This window comes from Canis lupus, chromosome 15 (genome assembly GCF_003254725.2).
Source record: "Canis lupus dingo isolate Sandy chromosome 15, ASM325472v2, whole genome shotgun sequence".
NCBI lineage: Eukaryota > Metazoa > Chordata > Mammalia > Carnivora > Canidae > Canis > Canis lupus.
Genome location: NC_064257.1, coordinates 48928413 through 48950723, shown reverse-complemented (window position 1 = coordinate 48950723; position 22311 = coordinate 48928413). Strand labels below are relative to the sequence as shown.

Here is a 22311-nt window from a genome sequence, read left to right as displayed (position 1 = left end):
ATAGAGTACACATTCTTACCAAGCTCATATAGAGCATTCTTCAGGATAGATATGTTAGGCCACAAAATTAACACATTTAAGACTAATGAAATCATACCAAGTATCTTTTCTTACCACATTAGAATGAGATCAGCAGAAGAAATCTGGAAAATACACAAATTTGTGAAAATGAGACAACATACCCTTATACAACCAATGGGACAAAGAAATCAAGAACTTTCTTGAGCCAAGTGAAGACAAAAACAACATACCAAAGCTTATGGGATTTAGTGAAAGCAATAGTAAGAGGAATGATTATAGTGACAAACACCTACTTAAAAATAATGTAATTTTTGCCTTTTGAGTAACTAGAAAAAGAAGAGCAAACTAAACCCAATGTTATCAGAGGAAAGGAAGTATTAAAGATATTAAAGATTTAGAGCAGAAATAAATGAAATAGAGACTAGAACAACAACAAAAATTAACAGAGCTAAGAATTTTTATTAAAAGATCTACAAAACTGGGATCCCTGGGTGGCTCAGCGGTTTGGCGCCTGCCTTTGACCCAGGGCATGATCCTGGAGTCCCGAGATCGAGTCCCGCATCGGGCTCCAGGCATGGAGCCTGCTTCTCCCTCTGCCTGTGTCTCTGCCTCTCTCTCTCTCTCTCTATATATATATATATATATATATCATAAATAAATGAATAAATCTTAAAAAAATCTACAAAACTGACAAATTTTTAGCTAGTTAATAAAAAGGGAAGACTCATAACTAAAAGAAATGAAAGAGGAGGTGTTACTACTAATGCCCTGAATATAAAAAGAATAATGAGACTACAATGAATGATTTTTTTTAAGATTTTATTTTTATTTATTCATGAGAGACACAGAGAGAGGCAGAGACATAGGCAGAGGGAGAAGCAGGCTCCACGCGGGGAGCCTGATGTGGGACCCCATCCCAGGACCCTGGGATCACGGCTTGAGCCAAAGACCGACATTCAACCACTGAGCTACCCAGGTGCCCCACTACTTAGGAAATTAAATCAGTAATCAAAAACTTCTGAATGAGTACTACATATGAATTTCCTGGAGAATTCAAATGTTAAAGAAGAATTAACACCAGTCAGTACTTTCAAAAATGAAGAGAGAGAATGCTTCCAAGCCCATTTTACGAGGCAAGCATTACCTTGATATCACAGTCAAAGGCACTGCAGGTAAAGAAAATTACAGATCAGTATCCCTGATTAATATCAATGCAAAAATCTTCAACACAATACTAACAAATTAAATTCAAGAGCACCCCAAAAGGATCATACTCTGACCAATGGGGATATTTTCCTGGAATGGAGGGATGGCTCAACATATAAAAGTCAGTCATTGTAATACACATGTTAACAAAGTAAAGGAGAGAAACCACATGATCATCTCGATGCAGAAAAACTATTGGACAAAATTCAACATTCTTTCCTAAACACTCAACACATTACCAGTAGAAGAAACTACTTAAAAATAATAAGGCTATATATAAAAAGCCCATAGTCGACATCAGATGCTGCAGTGAAAGACTGAAAGCTTTTCCTTTAAGATCAGGAACAAGGCAAGAATTCTTATTCTCAACATTTCTGCAGGTCTTAGTACCAGCTATTTTAGCCAGAGCAGTTAATCAAGAAGAAGAAAGAGACGGCATCCCAGTTGGAAGGCATGAAGTAAAATGTTCTCTTTGTAGGTAATGTGATTTTAAAATATAGAAAACCCTAAATATTTCACAGAAACTTGTTAGAATTGATAAAATCAGTGCGTTTGCAGGATGCATACAGCTCAACAGCAAAACTCCTCTACATCTGTATACACCAACAGTGAACAACTTGAAAAAAAATAAAACAATCTCATTTACGATAGCATAAAAAGAAATGCTTAGGAACAAACTCACCTAAGGAAGGTCAAAAATACGAAACATTGCTGAAAGAAATTAAAGACCCAAATGGAAAGATATCCTTTGTTCATGGTTTGAAGGAATTGTTAAAAAAAAGTCATACTACTCAACGTAACCAACAGATTCAGTAAAATTCCTATCAAAATCTCCATGACATCTATTTTTACAGAAATGGAAAAAACCATCTCAGAGTTTGTATGGAATCTCAAGGGTTTCCAGATGCCTAAAACAACATTAAAAAAGAAGAACATGATTAGAGCTCTCACATTTCTGGTTTTCAGTATATATTAAAAGGTATAATAAAGCATTATGGTACTTGTGTAAAGGTAAACATGTAACGGAACTAATTGAGACCAATGGAACACAATTGAGAGTCCAGAAATAAATATTTGCATGTGTGCTCAAGTCATATTCTACAAAGATGCAAAGATCACACGATGGAGAGAGGATAGTCTCTATAACACATGGTTTTATGAAAAGTGGATATCCACATGGACAATAAAGAAATTGAATCCTTATCCTACAACATGTATCAAAATTAACTCAGAATGGATTGAAGATCTAAATCATAAAACTCCTACCTGAAAACAGAGGAAAAATTTCATGACATTGAGTTTGGCAGTGGTGTTTTAGATATGATACCAAAATAAAAAGTAGGCAACAAAGGCAAAAACAAATGTGTCTTCCAACTTAAAATCTTTTACACATCAAAGCTTTTGTGTATGAGGACAAGCTATGGAATGGGAGAAAATACTACAAACCATGTCTTTGCTAAAGGGTTAATATCTTGAATACATAATGTAACTCCTACAATTCTACAACAAAAAATACCCAAATAACCCACTTAAAAAGTGGGCAAAGGACTGGAGTAGACTTCCTCCAAGGAAGATGCTCAGATTGTGAACAAACAAGGAAAGATGCTTAGCATCGCTAATCATCAGAGAAATGCAAGTTGGAACCACGGTAGATACCACCTCACACTCCCTTAGAATGGCTTTTGTTAAGGAACAAAATAAGTATTGGCTAGGGTATGGAGAAATCCGTACCTAAGGCACTGTTCAGTGGGAACATAAAATGGTACAGGCTCTATGGAAAGCAGTATTGGGGGTTCTTCAAGAGATCAAAAATAGAATTACCATGTAATTGAGCATTGTCAGTTCTATGTGTATATGCAAAATAATTAAAAACAGGATCTGAGATATTTTCATACTTAAGTGTATTATAGCATTATTCATGATATCCAAGATAGCCTAAATGCCCATGGACAAATGAATAGATAAAGTGTGGTATATATGTTCAATGGAATACTATTCAGCATTAAAAAGAAGGAAATTCTGACATATACTGCAGCATGGTGAATCTTGAGGACGTTTGCTACATGAAATAAGCAAATAAAAAGTATGCTAGGATACCAGTTATATGAATTGTAAAAAAAAAAAAAAAAGTCACAGTAATTGAATCAGAAAATAGAATGGTAGTTGCCAGGGGATGGGGAAAGGTAGAAATGAGCTGTTGTTCGATAAATAATTGCATTTCAGTTTTGCATGGTGTTCGAGTTCTAGAGATGTGTTGTACAAGAATATGCATATAGTTAATACTACTGTACTGTAAACTTGTAAATGTTTAAGATGGTAAATTTTATGTAACATGTTAAGCACAATTTAAAAAATCCAGAAAGACAAAAATACAATAAAAAATAAGATACCTGCTGAAGGACCTAGGTTTTACATTTTTTAAATGTAAGGTTTTAATACCGAGTTGATTTTCCATTATATTTTTAAAGTGAATGCAGTTTACTTTAGAAGTCACTAAACTGGGCTTTTCTTATTTGATATTGTTAGGAAAATGATGAAGGATACGTTCTTTAAATTTTAAAATCTGTGGTGAAGTGAGGCTAGATTTCTTTTTGTGGTATACTATCTTAAATGTTCTACTTTTTATTTGTAGGGTACATTTAAATTCAAAGCAGAAAGTGATCTGTTTCTTGCTGAGCATCATAAACTTTTATTATATGATGGCAAACTCTCTAGCGCCATTGCATTCACATACAATCCACGTGCTACAGACGCCCAGCTCTGCCTTGAATCATCCCCTAAGGACAATCCTTCAATTTTTGTTCATTCACCACATGCACTTATGCTCCAGGTACTGGCTATAATCTTTTTTTTTTTTTTAAGCTACAATATTTTAAGAATATTTTTCATTGGTGAATTTTTTGTTAATGAGGTATATTAGGTAACTTCTATTAAATATATGTAATATAACAATATATTGTTCTTATTATATTTAATTTTAACTATTTTGGAAAATATTGGAATCTTTACTGTGTCTTCTATTTTGTAAGGATGTGAAGGCAGTTTTAACACATTCCATTCAAAGTGCTATGCATTCAATTGGAGGAGTACAAGTGCTATTTCCACTCTTTGCACAGTTGGATTATAGGCAATATTTATCTGATGAGGTTGACTTGACTATATGGTGAGTACCTTTATTTTTTCTGTAATTTGATGTTAGAGTTACTTTCATTACTGTTGAGGTGCATAATATTTTAAATTTATTATAGAGTTAAAAGAGAGAATATAATTTAAAGAAATTTGTAAACTATAAATGTTACTACAAGTTCCTATTCCTTCCAAATAATAGTAGAAGTAATCTAAATTCTTTATCAAGAGGAAGTATGGAGGCTGTAATAATAATAATAAACTTGTTTTTGAATAAATTTGGAAATAATGATAATGAGTTAGCAAAAATAAATACATTTTTGTTTATCATTCTAATTTAAAAAGATAAGTTATTTTAGATTATTATGTGGCAGTGATTTATTATGGGGATTTAGCTTTTCATTTTTAATTATTGCATATAACTAAAAACTAAAATTTTTGATGACATTTTTTGATGACATCATATTAAAGGTGCTTTGGTATTTAAATTAGGTTGTACATTGGACACATTGGTCTCCTTTGTTATAGTCTAGAGTCTGAAAAGGTAGAAACATAAGAGGACACAGTATAAAACATTGGGAGGGGTGTCTAAATGAATTCATGGCTGTATATTCCAGTGAGACTAGTAATTATGTTTAATGTATTATTTGAATAAATGAGTCTTAGATTCTTCCTGCTTAGAATTCTCTCATTTCTGCTTTATACATAAGTTAATATCCACTATCAATATATGTATTTAGTGATAAAATAATTCTCTTGGAATTATTTTTTGGAAACAAAATGACTTTTTTATTTTTTATTTTTATTTATTTATTTATTTATTTATTTATTTATTTATTTATTTATTTATTTTTAAATTTTTTAATTTATTTATGATAGTCACAGAGAGAGAGAGAGAGAGGCAGAGACGTAGGCAGAGGGAGAAGCAGGCTCCATGCACTGGGAGCCCGACGTGGGATTCGATCCCGGGTCTCCAGGATCGCGCCCTGGGCCAAAGGCAGGCGCCAAGCCGCTGCGCCACCCAGGGTTCCCCAAAATGACTTCTTTAAACTGTACTTTTCTTTTTAAGTAATCTCTATACCCAGTGTGGGGCTCAAACTCATAACCCCAAGATCAAGATTACATGCTCCACTGGCTAAGCCAGCCAGGCACCCCAGGTTTTTTAATTTATTTTTATTTATTTTTATTTATTTTTAAGGAATGAGCTATTTAAATCAAGTACTTACTGATGACATTTTAAAAAAATTAAATTTTCCTTGACATAGTCCTACTTCAAAATTTTTTGTATATGTCCTGTTTTGAAACCTTTGTAACAGAGCTCAGTTGTTTTTTTTCTTGGTTATCTCTCTTTTTTTTTTTTAATATTTTAAAATCTGTATTAGAATTGCTGAAATTTTAAAAGCACTTTTGTGGAGGAGGAGGTTGGCTTCCAGTCAGGGTCTCCTCCTGCAGATATCTCAGAGCCTTTGAGCAGGAGGTAAGAGCTAACCTTACTTCATCCCATTTTGGATATCTAAAAGTTTGGATGGGAACATGACTATAGCCCCTATTCAGTTTTAAAAGTCTTGTCAATTGACTATTGAATTACAATTTTTCTGTCAGAATAAGGTACAAAATTCTTAAATTAGTATTTGAGGACTTCAGTAAACTTCAGTTTTACTTTCTTATTTTCCCTTTCATGAACTCCATTCAAACCAGGCCAGTTGGGAGCCTTAACACATTCTCAGTGTTTCTACCTTATTTTGTTTGCTATATGTATCTTTCCCCTCTGTTTGGCCTCTAACTCTCTAAAATTGAATATACTTGCTAATCTAAATTACATCTATTCTTTAAGTACTTAGTATGCTTATATTAGCTATTTTATTGTTTTTGGACATTGCTAATTTTTCTCTAGTTCATGCATATTTCCTCACGTTTCTTAGTAATTCACTTACTAGTAGGTTGGTGATATAGTGTATGGAATAAATAATTAAGTTCTAATCCTACATTCAAATTCTAGTTCTGAAATAATGTTGGAGACAATTTTATTAGAACTTCAAATTCCTTGAAATAGAGAATTTTTTTTTTTTTTTTTTTTAAGATAAAAGAAAGTCTACATCTACCACCTCACTTTCCCTCCCCCAAAAAAGAGAGTATCTTTTTTGGACTTTTTCTTGTTTTCTTACTCTAGTTCAACTTTGCTGGCTTTTATCATGGAGTTGTTGAAGAACTCAATTGCTATGCAGGAGCAGATGCTTGCCTGCAAGGGCTTCTTGGTAATAGGATACAGTCTTGAAAAGGTAAAGTATGAAATGCTTTACATTTTTGTTCTTAATTTGAAGGCCATGGATTTGGTCTCTTAAATGGTTGAAAAGTTCTTTCTGCAAGTGTGTCTCCTTGGTTACATAAAATTACCAAAATTAAAATAACCTTTTGTTGTTTTACCTTACCTCCATTGCTTTTTTTAGAGAAATGTAGCATTGAATCTCATGGTGTCTTTAACTTTGATCATAGTTTGTGGGACAACTTTTTTCTAGTATTCACAGCCTTTAATTACTTGTCTTGTATTGGTGCTGACCTTTTTTTTTTTTTTTTTAATGAGGGGAGAGGAGGTGGAGGAGCAGTGAAGGGAGGGAGGGAGAGGGATAGAAAGGAGAGAGAGAGAGAGAGAATGAGAGAATTTTAAGCAGGCTCTACACCCAGCAGAGTTGGACGTGTGGCTCGACTTGTCAACCCTGAGATCATGACCTGAGCTAAAATAAAGAAGCAAATGCCATTGGGGGGGGGGGGGGGGGTCTGAGTAGTGACCTTTGATCTATTTTTTTTTTTTTTTTTTGCAGTCTTCCAAATCCCATGTCAGCAGAGCAGTACTTGAACTTTGTCTTGCATTTTCAAAATATCTGAGTAATCTGCAGAATGGGATGCCCCTACTCAAACAATTGTGTGATCACATTCTTCTTAACCCAGCTATATGGATTCATACCCCAGCCAAGGTAATATATATATATATAGATAGATAGATTTTGTTTTACTGTTTTCACCAAGTTTTTGTAGTTGAGGAAAGTGATAATTATGAGGACTTTCTTTTATCTTTTCACATGCTATCATGTAAGATTTAAATGGATTATGTTTTTTGATAAGTATACTACTTTTTTCTTTTTTAGGTATATTTGCAAGCCAGTGTATGTTTTCTTTCTTTTTTTTGTAAGCAGTGTATTTCTTAAAATTTTAATTTCAGTATAGTTAAAATAGTGTTATATTAGTGTCGGGTGTACAATATAGTGACTTAATAGTTCTGTACAGTACCCAGTGCTCATCATGATAAGTGTACTCCTTAATCCCTACCACCTGTTTCACCCATCCCCTCACCCACCTCCCCTCTGGTAACCATCAGTTTGTTCTCTGTTGCTTGGTTTGTCTATCTCTCTTTCTCTCTCTTCCCCATTTGTTTGTTTGTTTTGTTAAATTTCACATGAGTGCAATCATATGGTATTTGTCTTTCTCTGACTGATTTATTTCATTTAACATTATATTCTCTAGCTCCATCTATGTTGTTGAAAATGGCAAGATTTCATTCTTTTTTATGACTGAATAATAATTCCATTATATAGATACACCACATCTTCTTTATTCATTCATTTATCAGTGGACACTTGTGTTGCTTCCATAATTTGACAATTATAAATAATGCTTCTGTAAACATAAGAGTATATATATATATTTGAATTCGTGTTTTTGTATTTTTTGGATAAATAGTGCGGTTACTGGATTGTAGGGTTCTATTTTTAATTTTTTGAGGAATCTCCATCGTGTTTTCCACAATGGCTATATTAGTTTGTATTCCTACTAACAATGCAAGAAGGTTCCTTTTTTCTCCATATCTTTGCCAACACTTGCTGCTTGTGTTGATTTTAGCCATATTGACAGGTGTGAGGTGATACCTCAGTGTAGTTTTGATTTTCATTTCCTTGATGACAAGTGACATTGAGCATTTTTCATGTGTCTGTTGGCCATTTGGATGTCTTCTTTGGAGAAATGTCTGTTTATGTCTTCTGCCCAATTTTGGATTTTTTTTGATGTTGTGTAAGTTCTTTATATATTTTGGATACTAACCTTGTACTGAATAAGTCATTTGCAAATATTTTCTCCCATTCATCAGGTTGCCTTTTGTTTTGTTGATTGTTTCCTTTGCTGTACAGAAGCTTTTTATTTTGATGTAGTCCCAGTAGTTTAGTTTTGCTTTTATTTCCCTTAAACTCAGGAGATACATCTAGGAAAATGTTGTTATAGCTGATGTCAGAGAAATTATTGCTTGTGCTCTCGTCTAGGATTTTTATGATGTCGAGGGTCACATTTAGGTCTTCAATCCATTTTGAGTTTATTTTTGTGTATAATATAAGAAAGTGGTCCAGTTTCATTCTTTTTGCATGCTGCTGTTCAGTTTTCTCAACACCATTTGTTGAAGAGAGTGTCTTTTTCACATTGGATGTTCTTTCCAGGCTTTGTCCGTATTTTTAAAAAATAAAACTATAGCCTTTATTTTCTGTTAAATCAAAATTTTATTTGAGAGAGACTTTGATTTATAAATTTATAAATCAGAGTTGGACAGTTCCACTGTAAATATGTTTCCTATCAACTGTAGTGCTATTCTACTGCCAGTATGCATACATATATATGTATACATAAACATGAGTTTAATTCTGCAGGAATAGTTGAAATATCATCCATTTTTAAGGTTTCCATGATATACTGGTCTCATTTAAGTCATTTTAATTCAGATGACTTTAAATTATGAAATACAATATTTGTACACAACTTATTTAGTACTGTAACAATGAACCAGTTACTTCTAAGTGAATGTAAGTGAATTTGTGATAAAGTATATAAATAAAACCTTTGCTAAGTCCTATTGTATTAAATTGTCATAAGAATGTCAATAGTGGTAGTGTTAAGCAGAACTTGAAACAAATTTTTATTAAATTGCATAATTGTATCTGCCTTATCTGCAATTTTTGTTAGAAGTTGCATTATTTCATACCTATCAATTTCCTCTCTCCTCCCTTTTGATCCACTTGGAGTGCTTATCGTTGTTTAGATTGGAATAACACATACTTTAGTTGTCAAAAAGAAAAAGCAAACTTTCTGTGCTTTTCTAGAGTCATAGTATCTTATTTTCAGTTGGTCTTTTCAGATGTTAAAGGGAAAAACAGCTGCTGACTCTGATTGCCATTTGGAAGTAATCAAAGGAGGCAGCTGGAGGTTGTACCTTTTTATCTCTGGGTTCAAATTTGACCTCTTTTTCTTCTGTGACCCTCAGACATTTTTTTCAAGGATTGTTTCAAGTTACTTTTTAAACCTTTTGCTAAACGGGTTTTTTTGTCTTACTAAACAGCATATTTGTAAGGCTTTGGATCTCTTTTGATGTGGTTGAAAAGCCTCTTAATAGATACTTAGTTGTAGTGTTATTTTTAAAAATTCATTATATCCTAAAAAAAAATAATAAATAAAAAAATAAAAATTCATTATATCCTTTTCTCAGGTTCCCCAGTATTACTACAGTCTATTTCTTACCTTTCCCTTGTTAATAATTTTCATTAATTTCCTTTTTAGAATATAATAGATTTCTTAATATTAAACTTTCCTTCTCTTTGTGTATCCATAAGGTGTTTTATCTAGTTCAATATGCAGATAGTACAGATAGTTCTAAGAAGGTTTATTTTGTTTTTTGAAGATTGTTTGATCTGAAATGTCACACAATTACAGGGAGGGAGGAGATTTTTAAGAAAAAGAAAAAAAAACGACGTAATACTTACAAAATGAAGTTTAGGGTTTTGCAGAGAACCTATATGGATGAGTGAGTATAAAGTTTAAGCTTCATCAGCTTCATGGTAATTTCACCTGTGGTTTTATCAAAGTTGAAGGTATGTATATATGAATCAAGGGTGTTTGCTTTTGGAAAACGGTATTTACTGTACTGTATAATATCCATTCATCTTCTCAGAGACTGTTTTTTTTTTTAATGACCTAACAGGAGAGGCAAAATTTCTTGTATAAAATAGTCATTCATTTTTTGAGTAACTGTTTTATGTTGGATGCTGTGGTGAACAAAATCTAATTCTTGTCCTTATGGAATATCTGATAGGAAAGACAGATGTTAACATATAATTTATATGGTTATTAGATTATATAATGAGTAAATGAGGAAATGTTTATTCATTGTTAGTATATGAATAATCTTAAGGTCTGCATTCTTACTCATCTCAATATGTTGATATTAAAGCCTTCCCATTTTTCTGTTACTACGGTATCATACTCAGTAGACTGACTTTCTTCAGTTTTCATTTTTTATCACTATCACTTTTGGCCACAATTTTTATATGTTTTTAATATATCACTCTCATCATATTTTTTCTTAGTCTCAAACTGTATAAAAATATTCCATTGTTTTCAGAATAAAGTAGTCTCTTTTTTGGCATTAAGTCGTGTCAATTCTCCTTCCTAAGCTTTCTAGCTTAAAAACTTATCTTCAGTAGATAGGCAGGTTCTAAAACGTTATCCCAGAGCAGAGGTTCTCTGCCTTGGCTGTTGATAGAACTTCTTGGAAGAGGTTTTTTTTTTTTTTTTGTTTTTTGTTTTTTGTTAAAATAAAAAACAAAAAACAAAAACAAAAACAAAAAAACAGATTTCCACTCCTTCCACTCCACATTGTGTTTTATTTGGGTTGAGGTAGGACCCAGGCATCAGCATTTTTAAAACATGTTTTTTTGAGTATTCTCATGCACAGGCAGGATTGAGGACCATGTTCAGATCTTGGGAAACCTATTGTTGTGTGATCTACCATTTTCTCTGTTTGAAATTTCATCTTTTGTTCTACCTATTTTACTACTAATCTTCAAAGCCCACCTTAATACCTATTTTATTATTCAGGCTTTTTTGAGTATTTTAGCTTATTCTATAATAATTTCTCTGACCTTCAAATCGATAGTTTCTGATAACTCTTTGCTACTCATCTTGCAATTAATTACATATTTTGCAATTAACTATATGCAATTAATTACATACTTAATGTTTCTTTTATTTTTTTAAAGATTTTATTTTAAAGTTCTCTATACCCAGTGTGGGGCTCTAACTTTTACAACCCTGACATCAAGAGTTGTATGCTCTACCAATTGAAGCAGCCAGATGCCCCTTTATAAAAGTGTTAATTCTAGACACTTAAAAAAAAAAGATTATTTATTAGAGCACAAGCAGTGGGAGAGGGGCAAACTCTTCCTAGGAGATAAGCCTCAAACCCAGGACCCTGGGATCATGACCTGAGCTGAAGGTAGACTTTTAACCCACTGAGTCACCCAGGTGCCCCAATTCTAGACACTTTCTAAAGAATTTCCTTAAGTGACCTTTATGTTTCAATAGGCATCTTTATTACATTGGGTTATTTTTTTTTTTTTTTTTTTTACTTAAATTTGTGTGTTTTTTTCATTTTTTCACTTGGATTTCAGCTACCAAGGGATAATGTATATGTCATTATTTTCCATAATACATCACTATGAATAGGTGGATGTAAAGATTTTCTAAATGACTAAAATAGTATGGCTAAGAATTTTGAACCCTGTCAAAAAGTGTTTTATAGCCTCAATAATAAGTAACTAGTCCTATCCATTTGAATAACATCAGCTACATCAACATAATATTGTTTTTCAGTGAGACAGTGGGATATTCCACTGTTTTCTAAACAATCATCATCATAAAATTGAACATCAATTTTAAGTGATTCAGAATCTGCCACTCTTTACCATATATGGTTACTAATTGATTCCCTAATTCATTTAATATTGATTACTTATAGGACATCTGCAAGATAGGTACTAATTTTTGCTCTCTAAAGAAGTACCAGGTAACACTGACATATTTTGCAAAGTAGAAAATGAAAATGCTATCAGTGTCTAGGGAGATAATATGAATGTTCCATTTAAAATGATTGAGAATGGTTTGGTCTTTGTTTAAGGGGAGAGTATATATGTCCTACTTAAAATTTTTCCACTTAAAAAGTGTATCTACTAGCAGTGAATTGAAAAATTTTTGATTTTGACACAATAGTAGAACAAAAGCAGTTCTTATTTTGTGCTGTTGAAAGTATGGGATTGGAACTGTTGGTGAGTTTTAGAGCCATAATTTCACTGAAATTTTGTATTAATATGAACTGTGTAGTGGTATAGTGTACTTATATTGTTTCTTTATATATTAAGAGCTTATATTTTGCAGTTACTAAGTTCTTAAATTTCCAGCTTCTTAAAACAACTATGCATAAATGATAACAACTATACTATAAATGGTAAGCTTACTATAAAGAAGTTATGTAAGCTCATGAATAATTGTTGTTTAATAGGAGTTAAACAGTTATTTCTATGAAATAGTGCTATAAAAATTTGGTATATTAGAGGATGTTTCCTTTATAATGTTACTGTAAAAGAAGCATTTACCAGGTAAATACTTTTGTGTGTGTTATGTGCAAGTGTCTATGTGCATGTAAGTGGATATGTGTTATCCTTTAGCATGGATGTTACCATCAAGCTGAGCATCTTTTTGGAACAAGTATGATCCAAGTAAAGCGGCCTGAGAGTATTATTGGAACCAGGGGTAAAATGCTGGGCTGATTCTTTGATATAAGTTCTTCATTTTGATTCTCTAGGTTCAGTTGACACTCTATACTTACCTATCCACGGAATTCATTGGTACAGTCAACATATATAATGCCATTCGGAGAGTTGGAACAGTGCTTCTCATCATGCATACACTGAAGTACTACTACTGGGCAGTGAATCCTCAGGATCGAAGTGGTATCACCCCAAAAGGATTAGGTATATCATCTCTGTTTATATATTTTGTCTTAGATTTTCTTGTTTCTTTGTTTTAACCAATAATATATTATTCTTGAAGTTTTTCTGAATATCATCCTGGCAAAATTTTATTTTAATGTTATTGATAGTTTTAATAGTTTGTCCTGAATTTTGGTTGCCAGATTTCTTTTTTTTTTTTAAAAAGATTTTATTTATTTATTCATGAGAGACAGAGAGAGAGAGAGGCAGAGACACAGGCAGAAGGAGAAGCAGGCTCCATGGATGGAGCCCGATGTGGGACTCGATCCTGGGACTCCAGGATCATGCCCTGGGCCGAAGGCAGTGGTTTACCACTGAGCCACCCAGGGATCCCCTGGTTGCCAGAATTTAATAACTTACTAGTTCTATGGAAGAATGCTCCTTCTGCTGGTATAAGTTGTTTGCAGAGCAAATATAAGTAGGATGGTATTATTAAAGCACTGAAAATGAGAATTTCTATATTGGCATATGGTATTGATGGTGAAGCTAATTATCATGATGAGACTCATTGAAAATAATTTTTTGGGGGAAATGGAAATTCCCCAAAACTAGGGGTGTATCTACTTCTAATAAATAATATAATAACGTTACAAAAGTTCAGTAATTTTTTTGTGTAATTGCAAAATTACTGGAGAGATAGTATTCATCATGTAAGAAATTTATGGAAGGTATCAAAATAAAAATTTTGACAAATGGTGAGTCTTTTGGTTTTAAGTGCAACATGTTTCAAATTAGCTATTGTAAAAGGGAGTTTTAATCAGCTCAAATAAACTGGCATTATCAGTTGAACTTAGTGCAAGGGTTCAGAATATGCTCCTTGAACTCAATTTGTATCTCTCCATTTCCCAGTTCTTCTGTGTTGGCTCTTTTCATGTATTCTTTCCCTTATAGAACCAAGCAGCCACTCTACCTTCACATCCTTAAGTCTAGCAAGAGAGTGTCTGCCAGTATTGAGCATTTCCAGCAAAAGTCTCTTTCTTGCTTATTGATTTTGATTGCATCATATACCCCTGTTAGGCAGGCAGATATTTTTCTGATTGCCTATAAATGGGCATGGAAGCCCTTCCCAACTCTGAAATATATGATCTGAAAGTGGGAATTGGTTCAGTACCTTGATAAAAATTGAGAGCTGCTGTTTGAAATCAGGAAATTGATGCTGGAGAGTCATTTTACTTAAATACTTTGGCTGTTCAGTGATTTATAAACACATTTCTTATTAATACAGTGCTTTCTTTATCCCTTTTAAAATCTGCTTTTTCTTAGAGAATATACTATGTATAATTTAGAAAAATGTGAGTGCACATAGAAGTTATATAATCTGTTTAAGATGGTAAGGTTGTGGCAGATATAGAACCTAGGTCATAATTTCCTAATGACTATTTGATGGTACTATAGGTGTATCATGTGCTGTCCTGGGTATTAGTTTTGTATCCTGGCATTGATTTTATAACTGATTAGTGACCTTGGGAAAGTCTCATACTTCAAGTGAGAGCTGGACAAATTTGTGATTCTGTTGTAACTCTGTAACTTATTCTTTGTCTAAAAATTGTCATGAGGAACAAATCTTAAGCAATTTTTTCTTATTTTAGTTGATCTATTTGAGGTCATGGTGGTCCTGTGCTTTGGTGGTCTAAGAACTAGCTGTAAATAGTAATTAGTAGAGGGAAAATTGCAGAAAATATGAAGCAAACAGATACTTTAGGATCTTATAACAATGGGTATTTGGTTTCAAAAGCTTTCTTCTTAGAGATTGTTTGAGACATGAAAATTGACTTTAATGTGAACCATGTGTGACCAAGGACTTTTCCAAGAAGGGGAGGAGATGTCAGAGGTAGTCAACATAAATGTATTCCTTTTAAATGAACCAAACTGTGTTGAGGTGTACTTTTTAAAATTTTTGTATTAGCTTATACAAGAGTAACAGAAGTTTTTTTTTCCCCACTAAATTCACATATATTTGGATTTTCTTTTTTCTATGTCAACTTGTTATTGTACTAACATTCTCAGAGTCTTAAAATATAAGTGCTTTTTATTATTGAGTACAGATTTTATTAACTCATTTTCATGTTTTGGAATTCATTTTACCTTAATCAAAAATAAACTCCTTCATTGTAGTTTCAAAATAATCCATTTTGTACATATGGAGCACTTATATACTATTGTATGTGAGTTTGAATGTCTTCCTACAGGCATAAAATTCTTTAAATTGAAGAATAATTGCCAAACAGTATTGTATTAGTATCAACATAATGATTTGATATTTATATACAGTATGAAATGGTCACCTCAATAAGTCTAGTTACCATCTGTCAACATATAAAGTTGTTACAGTATCATTGACTATATTCCTTTACAATGTACGTTAAAATCCCTGTGACTTACTATATTATAATGGGAAAATTTTTACCTCTTAACCTCTTCACGTATTTTGTCCATCCTCCCATCTTCTTCCCATCTTCCTCCCTTCTGGCAACTGTTAGTTTGTTTTCTGTATCTATGAATCTGTTTCTGTTTTGCTTTTCAGATTCCACATACAAGTGAAGTCATAAACTATTTTCTTTGTCTGCTTACTTCACATAGCATAATACGGTTTAGGCCCATCCATGTTGTCACAATGACAAGTTTTCATTCTTTTCTGAGGCTGAGTAATATTCCAGTTTGTGTGTGTGTATGTATGTACACACATGCCACATCTTCATGTATCAGTTGATGGACATTTAGGTTACTTCTATATCTTTGCTATGGTAAATAATGATGTGCTTAACATATATGCATATATGTTTTTGAATTAAATATTTTTGTTTTCTTTGGATAAATACCTATAACTGTAATTGCTGGATTGTATGGTAATTCTATTTTTAATTTTTTGAGGAATTTCCATACTGTTTTCTATAGTGGTTATACCACTTTACATTCCCACCAACAGTGCACAAAGGTTTCTATATTCACTCTAATACTAAATACTCCTTATCTTTTTGATTTTAGCCATTCTGGCAGGTGTGAGGTGAAATCTCATTATGGTTTTGATTTGCGTTTCACAGATGGTTAGTGATGTTGGGCATCTTTTCATGTGCCTGTTAGCCATCTGGATGTCTTAGAGATTTTTCTTATTTCTTGAGGTGGGCCTGTTTTGATGTAAACTTCCTTATTGGATCTGCATTTGCTGCATTTCATAGATTTTGGAACATTGTTTCATTTTCATTTGTCTCAAGGTATTTTTTTAATATCCTCTTTTATATCTTTATTGTCCTATTGGTTTTTTAGTGACGTGTGTTTTTTCCAGTTGTATTCTGTAATTGATTTCTAGTTTTATATCATTATGGTTGGAAAGACACTTCATATGGTTTCAGTCTTAAATTTATTGAGACTTGTTTTGTGGCCTGTCATGCTAATATTTTAGAGAATGTTTCATGTGCTTGAGAAGAATGTATCTTCTGAATGGACTATTCTGTATTTATCTGTTTAGTATAGTTGGTCTAATCTGTTATTTAAGGCCACTGTTTCCTTATTTATTTTGTCTAGATGATCTATCTATTGATTTAAGGGATATGTTAAAATCCCCTACTTTTATTGTGTTACTGTCAGGTTCTCATTTTTGTCTGGTAATATTTGCTTTCTATATTTAAGGGCTCCAATGTTAGGCACATAAACATTTACAAGTGTTACACCTTCTTGTTGGGTTAATCCCTTTTATTATGTAGTGTGTTTTGTCTCTTACAGCTTTTTAAAAAGTCTACTTTATCTGATTTAAGTATTGCCAGGCCAGCTTTCTTTTCATTTCTATTTTCATGATATATCTTTTTCTATTACTTTACTTTTAGTCTATGTGTGCTTTAAAGAGGGATTCTCTTGTTGGTAGTAGAGGGCCTGTTTTTTTCTTTTTTTTGTCATTTACATTCAAAGTTGTTACAGTTGTTACATATTTATTGCTATTTTGTTAGTTGTCTTCTGGTTGTTTTTGTAGTTCTTCTGTTCCTTTCTTGCTCTCCTTGTGATTTGATGATTTTATTAGTGTTCAGTTGGGATTCCTTTCTTTCTATTTTTAGTGCAACTATTAGAGGTTTTTGTGTGTAGTTACCATGAGCTTCATATCTAACAACATATGTATAAAGTCCATTATGAGTTGGTGATTCTTAAGTTCAAATGCATTCTTAAAGGACTACATTTTTACTCTCCTCATCTTCCAATGTTTTATATTTTGATATCATATTTTAAACTTTTTATTTAGTATATTCCTTAACTAATTATTATAGATATAATTGATTTGATTAACTTTTGTCTTTCAGTCTTTATACTCTCTTTACAAGGGAATGAGCCACTACCTTTACTGTATGTTTGCCTTTGGCAATATGATTTTTTTCTTTCCTATATTTTCTTCTTTCTAGTTATGGTCTTTTTTTCTGCCTAAAGAATTCCCCTTAATATTTCTTGTAAGGTATGTTTAGTGGCGATGAACTTTAGTTTTTGCTTGTCGGGGAAACCATCTTTCTTTCAATTCTAAATGACAATGTTGACTTTTTGGGTGACTCACTTTTATGTTTCTCATAAATGCATGGAAAAAACTAAAAGCTTTATACCTTGCTTTGAGGTTTTTGAAACACTAAGTGTGTGTGTATATTATTTTTTTCAAAGATGGACCACGACCTAATCAAAAAGAAATACTTTCTCTACGAGCATTCTTGTTGATGTTCATTAAGCAGTTAGTGATGAAGGTGAGTTTATGCTACTTTTCCTTTAGCATGTTCTGTATTTTAATTTATAACTTATAATTTTAACTTAAAATTTCACATAATATACAATTTTGGGTTTATTTTTTTTTGGATTGGATTATTAGTGTTACATATTGGAAAATACTCTGAAAGAAACTCGTTTCTATGTTTTTTGTTCTCTCCTGCACACATATGGAAATACATCATTGAAGAATTGGAGATTGATAATTGTAATATATATGTTATATGAATTTCTCTAGGGGCTCAAGGGGATTCATTCTTTCATTCAGTAAATATTTTTTGAGTTTCTGTTAAGTAGTACTAAGTATTATTCTTGGCAGTAGTGATACATTAGTCAACAAAACTCTTCAAGAAGGTTTCATTTGTAGTGGACCACTTGTACCTGACATTCAGATTTTGAGAAGAAATTTCCATGTCTAAAGGTACCAGAAAGATGTATCAGTCTTTAGAAATTACATTTGTCCCTTATTATTCTGTTGTTAGGTAAAGTAAAATTTATTATTTTTAAGGAAGGTGTTTTGGTTTTATAAGATAGCAATATATAAATGTATTTTTTGGTCAGTATTTTATTTACTAGTTTCCTATGTCATTTTCTTATTTTATGGAATTTAATATTATGTTAAATAGACCAAAATTTTAGTATATCTTTTAGACTCAGATACCTTATTTACATTTATAAAAAAGTTTATCCCTTGATTTTTATATTTTTAAATTTTTTCTGTGTGTTTTTGTTTCCTAATTCTCATTCTTATTATTCTTTTCTCATTGCAGCTTTGTTTTATCAATAATAAATTGATGGGATAGGTTGAAAATTTATGTACTGAGTTCATATTTAAAAGTGCAGTGTTTTCCTCAAGGAACAATATACTACCCAGTTTTTAGTACCTGGTGTTTTAACTCATAATTTTAGAAGCTTTCATTTACTCTCCAGATTTAATAGAAGAGTTGTCTTTTGTATTTAGTGGAGTGATAGCCATGAATAGTACTCTCTTATCATTAATTATTGTTTTTCTTACTCCAGGATTCTGTAGCTTAATTAGATAGCCTATCATATATAGTTCTGAAAACAGGATACTTTTATATCATTTCTTTTGACTTCTATGCAGTCTTTTTTTTTCCTTTTTAAGATGTTATTTATTTATTTGAAGGAGAAATATTTATTTGAGCTAGGAAAGGGGTAAAGAAGAGGGGCAGGAGGGTAGAGAGAAGCAGACTCTTCACTGGGCAGGGAAACTGTTGTGTGAAAGGCGAGACTTAACTGAGCCACCCAACTGCCCGACTTCTGCATAGTCTTGATTATTGCATAGCTTTAGTGTTTCCCCTGATTCATGTTTTAAATTTCGATTCTATGTGATAGTATCTTTGTATATTTATAGCAATTGACCACGTTGACAAATATTAGGTGTATTATTTACTTTTCGAAAAATGTTTTTTATATGCAAGTATAAGATACTTATATTATAATTTTAAAGGATTCTGGAGTCAAAGAAGATGAACTTCAGGCCATTCTTAATTACCTACTCACTATGCATGAGGTAACATTTAAATTTTATATTTTGGGATTTTGTTTTTTGATGCTCATTATGGTCTTTCTTTTTAAAGTAGAAACAGTTAAAATAATCTTTCATTAATATAACTATAATGGAGAATAAGTGTATTTAGGAACTAAATCTTGTCAATTTTTATTTAAATATCCTTTATTACCACAAGATGACTCTGAGATTAATCATGAAAAGCTTTAAAAAGTTTTGAAAAAAGATTTTTTTTGAATTAATAAGAAAGTATGTGGAAAATACCTTCATCATATCTCTAGGAACCAGTGTAACATGGAAAAATAGGTTATGAAAATTACTAAAATGATTAGATGTTTAAGTTAGTAACACAATCTTCCAACTGATTTTGCATGTTTAAATACTGTTAAGTTAAACAACTTGCTTATAATGGGATTTGTGATTATGTGGTTGAAAAAAATAGGTTGAAATGCTTGCTTGTTTGTTTGTTTGTTTATTTATTTATTTATTTATTTATTTTATTTTTGCCCTGGGAAAATGTAATACATGCTGATGTAATCTAATTAAAATAATTGGATTACGTATTTGTTAAATAAGTAAAATTTGGATTGATGGAATTTCATGTAAAACAAAGCATTTCAAATGATAATTTACATTTCTATCTTATAATTAATGTTTTGTGTTTTAATAAATATCTGTGTGAAATAATGCCTTTTTAAAATTATCAGTAAATGGGAGATGCTGTTTTTACTTATTCTTACCTGAGGTAGAAAAGTAGATTAAATTTCTTGATTGGATCATATTTGACTCAAATAATAATACTTGTGCTTTCTACTTTCTCTTAATTTGGGTGTTTTATTCATTGATTTTCTTTTTCTTGTAATAGTTGAAGATTTTTCATCTGAACTACCTAGTAATCTTATTGTATATGATTTTATTTTTTATTAACCCTGTCTATAGGAGTGAAGTACTTGACAAAAGAGAAACTGGAAATTACAGTGATCTTCTCTTTTAAATTGTTAATTCACAAATCTTTTAGGTCTTTCAAATAATACTTTTCCCAAGCCACAGTGCCCTAGCTCTAGGTTACCTGCTTATTAGCTTACTGAAAATTAGATATTCAAATAGCTGCAGTTCCAAAGCAGTGAACAAAATCCTATAAACAGGGCAACAGAGATAACTAGCTTTTGATAGCTGCTTCCCTTGTCCTTTTTGGGTCAGTATTGCCCAACTGGTTCTAAATATGTATACATACTGGAATATTCAGCCAAGACTGTGTAGGATTGTCTTGGAATTGTTTTGCGTTTCAGAACTCACATATGCTTCTATGCTGTTAAGTTATACTACATACAGTATAGTATGTTGCTTCAATAAATATTTACTGATCATCTATATATATATATTGCTCATATGTTGGAATTTCTTTCATTTTGGAAATATTTTATGTTCAAAAATTATTTTTTCCATATTTAAAAAGTTTTTTGTTTTGATTTTAGGATGACAATCTAATGGATGTCCTACAACTGCTTGTTGCATTAATGTCAGAACATCCTAACTCTATGATTCCTGCTTTTGACCAAAGGAATGGATTACGGTAAGAGTTGTATATCAGAGATTTAAATATATATATATATATATATATATTTTTTTTTTTTTTGATTTAAATATATTTAATGTAAGAGTTTAGTTTGAAAATGATAGAAGATTCTTAAAATGGGAAGTACTACTGGATCATATAGTATAAATGAATTAAGGTATAAGACCTATTTATTTTATGTATTATGTTTTTTGAAGAAATCTTTAATTATAGAGGATGTGTTATTATTTAATTTGTGAAGATAGACCAGGCAAATCATGTTAGTGTTTTGTATGATTAGTGCTGTTATACAGGTATTGTAAGACTGAATTCTTCGGCAGAATTATCTTTAGGTCCTAGAACAGTAGTACTCATTTGCACTGCAAGAAAAGATCTCTTTCCTCCCTTTTAAATATCGCTATCTTCATCCCCAATCCCAAATCATCATTGTGTTAGTCTGCTTGGGCTTCCATACAAAATATCATAGACTGGGTTGCTTGAATAACAGAAACTTGTTTTCTTACAGTTGGGGGACTAGAAGTTTAAGATCAAGGTACCAGCAGGGTTAGTGTCTTAAGGGTTCTCTTCTTGCATTATAGATAGCCACCTTTCCACTGTGTGTTCATCCAACCTGTTTATGTGTATACAACAGAAGAAAGAGAAAGAAGGCTCTCTGGTTTCTTTTTATGAGGATATTAATCCTGTTGTATCCAGGATACAGCTTTATAACCTCATTTAATCTTAATTCCTTCCTTATCATTCCCATGTCCAAATACAGTGATACTGCGCTTTAACATATGAATTGGGAGGTACACATTCAGTCCCTAACAGTTATCAACAACAAAATTAGAATACTTTTGTTTTAAGTCATTTATTTAATAAGGTTTTTGGGCCACAGAAGTTCGAAGAACAACTTTTCCAGATGATCAGCTACAGTAACTAATTTAATGATCTAGCTACAATAAATGTCCCACATCAGTCCTTTAATACAGATCCTTTTTGGTACATCTTAGTACTCATTTGCCATAAGACAGAAGATGACTTTATATATCCTTAAGGGAGTGTATTTTCAGAACTATCTAGAGAAAAAGAACCTTTTTACATATATATAGAGAGATTGGTTGATTGGTTTTAAGGAATTTTTTTCTTGTGATTACGGAGTCCGAGAGGTCCAGACCTTACAGGGTGGGCTGGCAGGCTGGAGATGCAAGTTAGAGTTGATGTTGCAGTTCTAGTCCAAGTGCAGTCTGCTGGCAGAATTCCCTCTTTTTCTAGGGAGGTCAGTC

The 22311-nt window shown here is 32.0% G+C and overlaps 1 protein-coding gene across 12 annotated transcripts in view; it reads left to right on the top strand.

The window, feature by feature from the left end:
- Nucleotides 1-22311, top strand: part of LRBA (LPS responsive beige-like anchor protein) — a 728875-nt gene that overhangs the window by 114793 nt on the left and 591771 nt on the right. For 10 of the 12 annotated variants that reach the window (XM_025439493.3, XM_025439495.3, XM_025439499.3 and 7 more), the window contains exons 10-17: nt 3860-4057; nt 4257-4390; nt 6524-6632; nt 7173-7325; nt 13022-13190; nt 17841-17920; nt 19411-19473; nt 20946-21043. In XM_025439493.3, coding sequence (XP_025295278.1) covers nt 3860-4057; nt 4257-4390; nt 6524-6632; nt 7173-7325; nt 13022-13190; nt 17841-17920; nt 19411-19473; nt 20946-21043 — 1004 coding nt within the window. Of the gene's footprint in view, nt 1-3859; nt 4058-4256; nt 4391-6523; nt 6633-7172; nt 7326-13021; nt 13191-17840; nt 17921-19410; nt 19474-20733; nt 20807-20945; nt 21044-22311 lie in introns of those variants that run through there. The other 2 variants (XM_049094195.1, XM_035698847.2) reach the window with 1 other exon arrangement.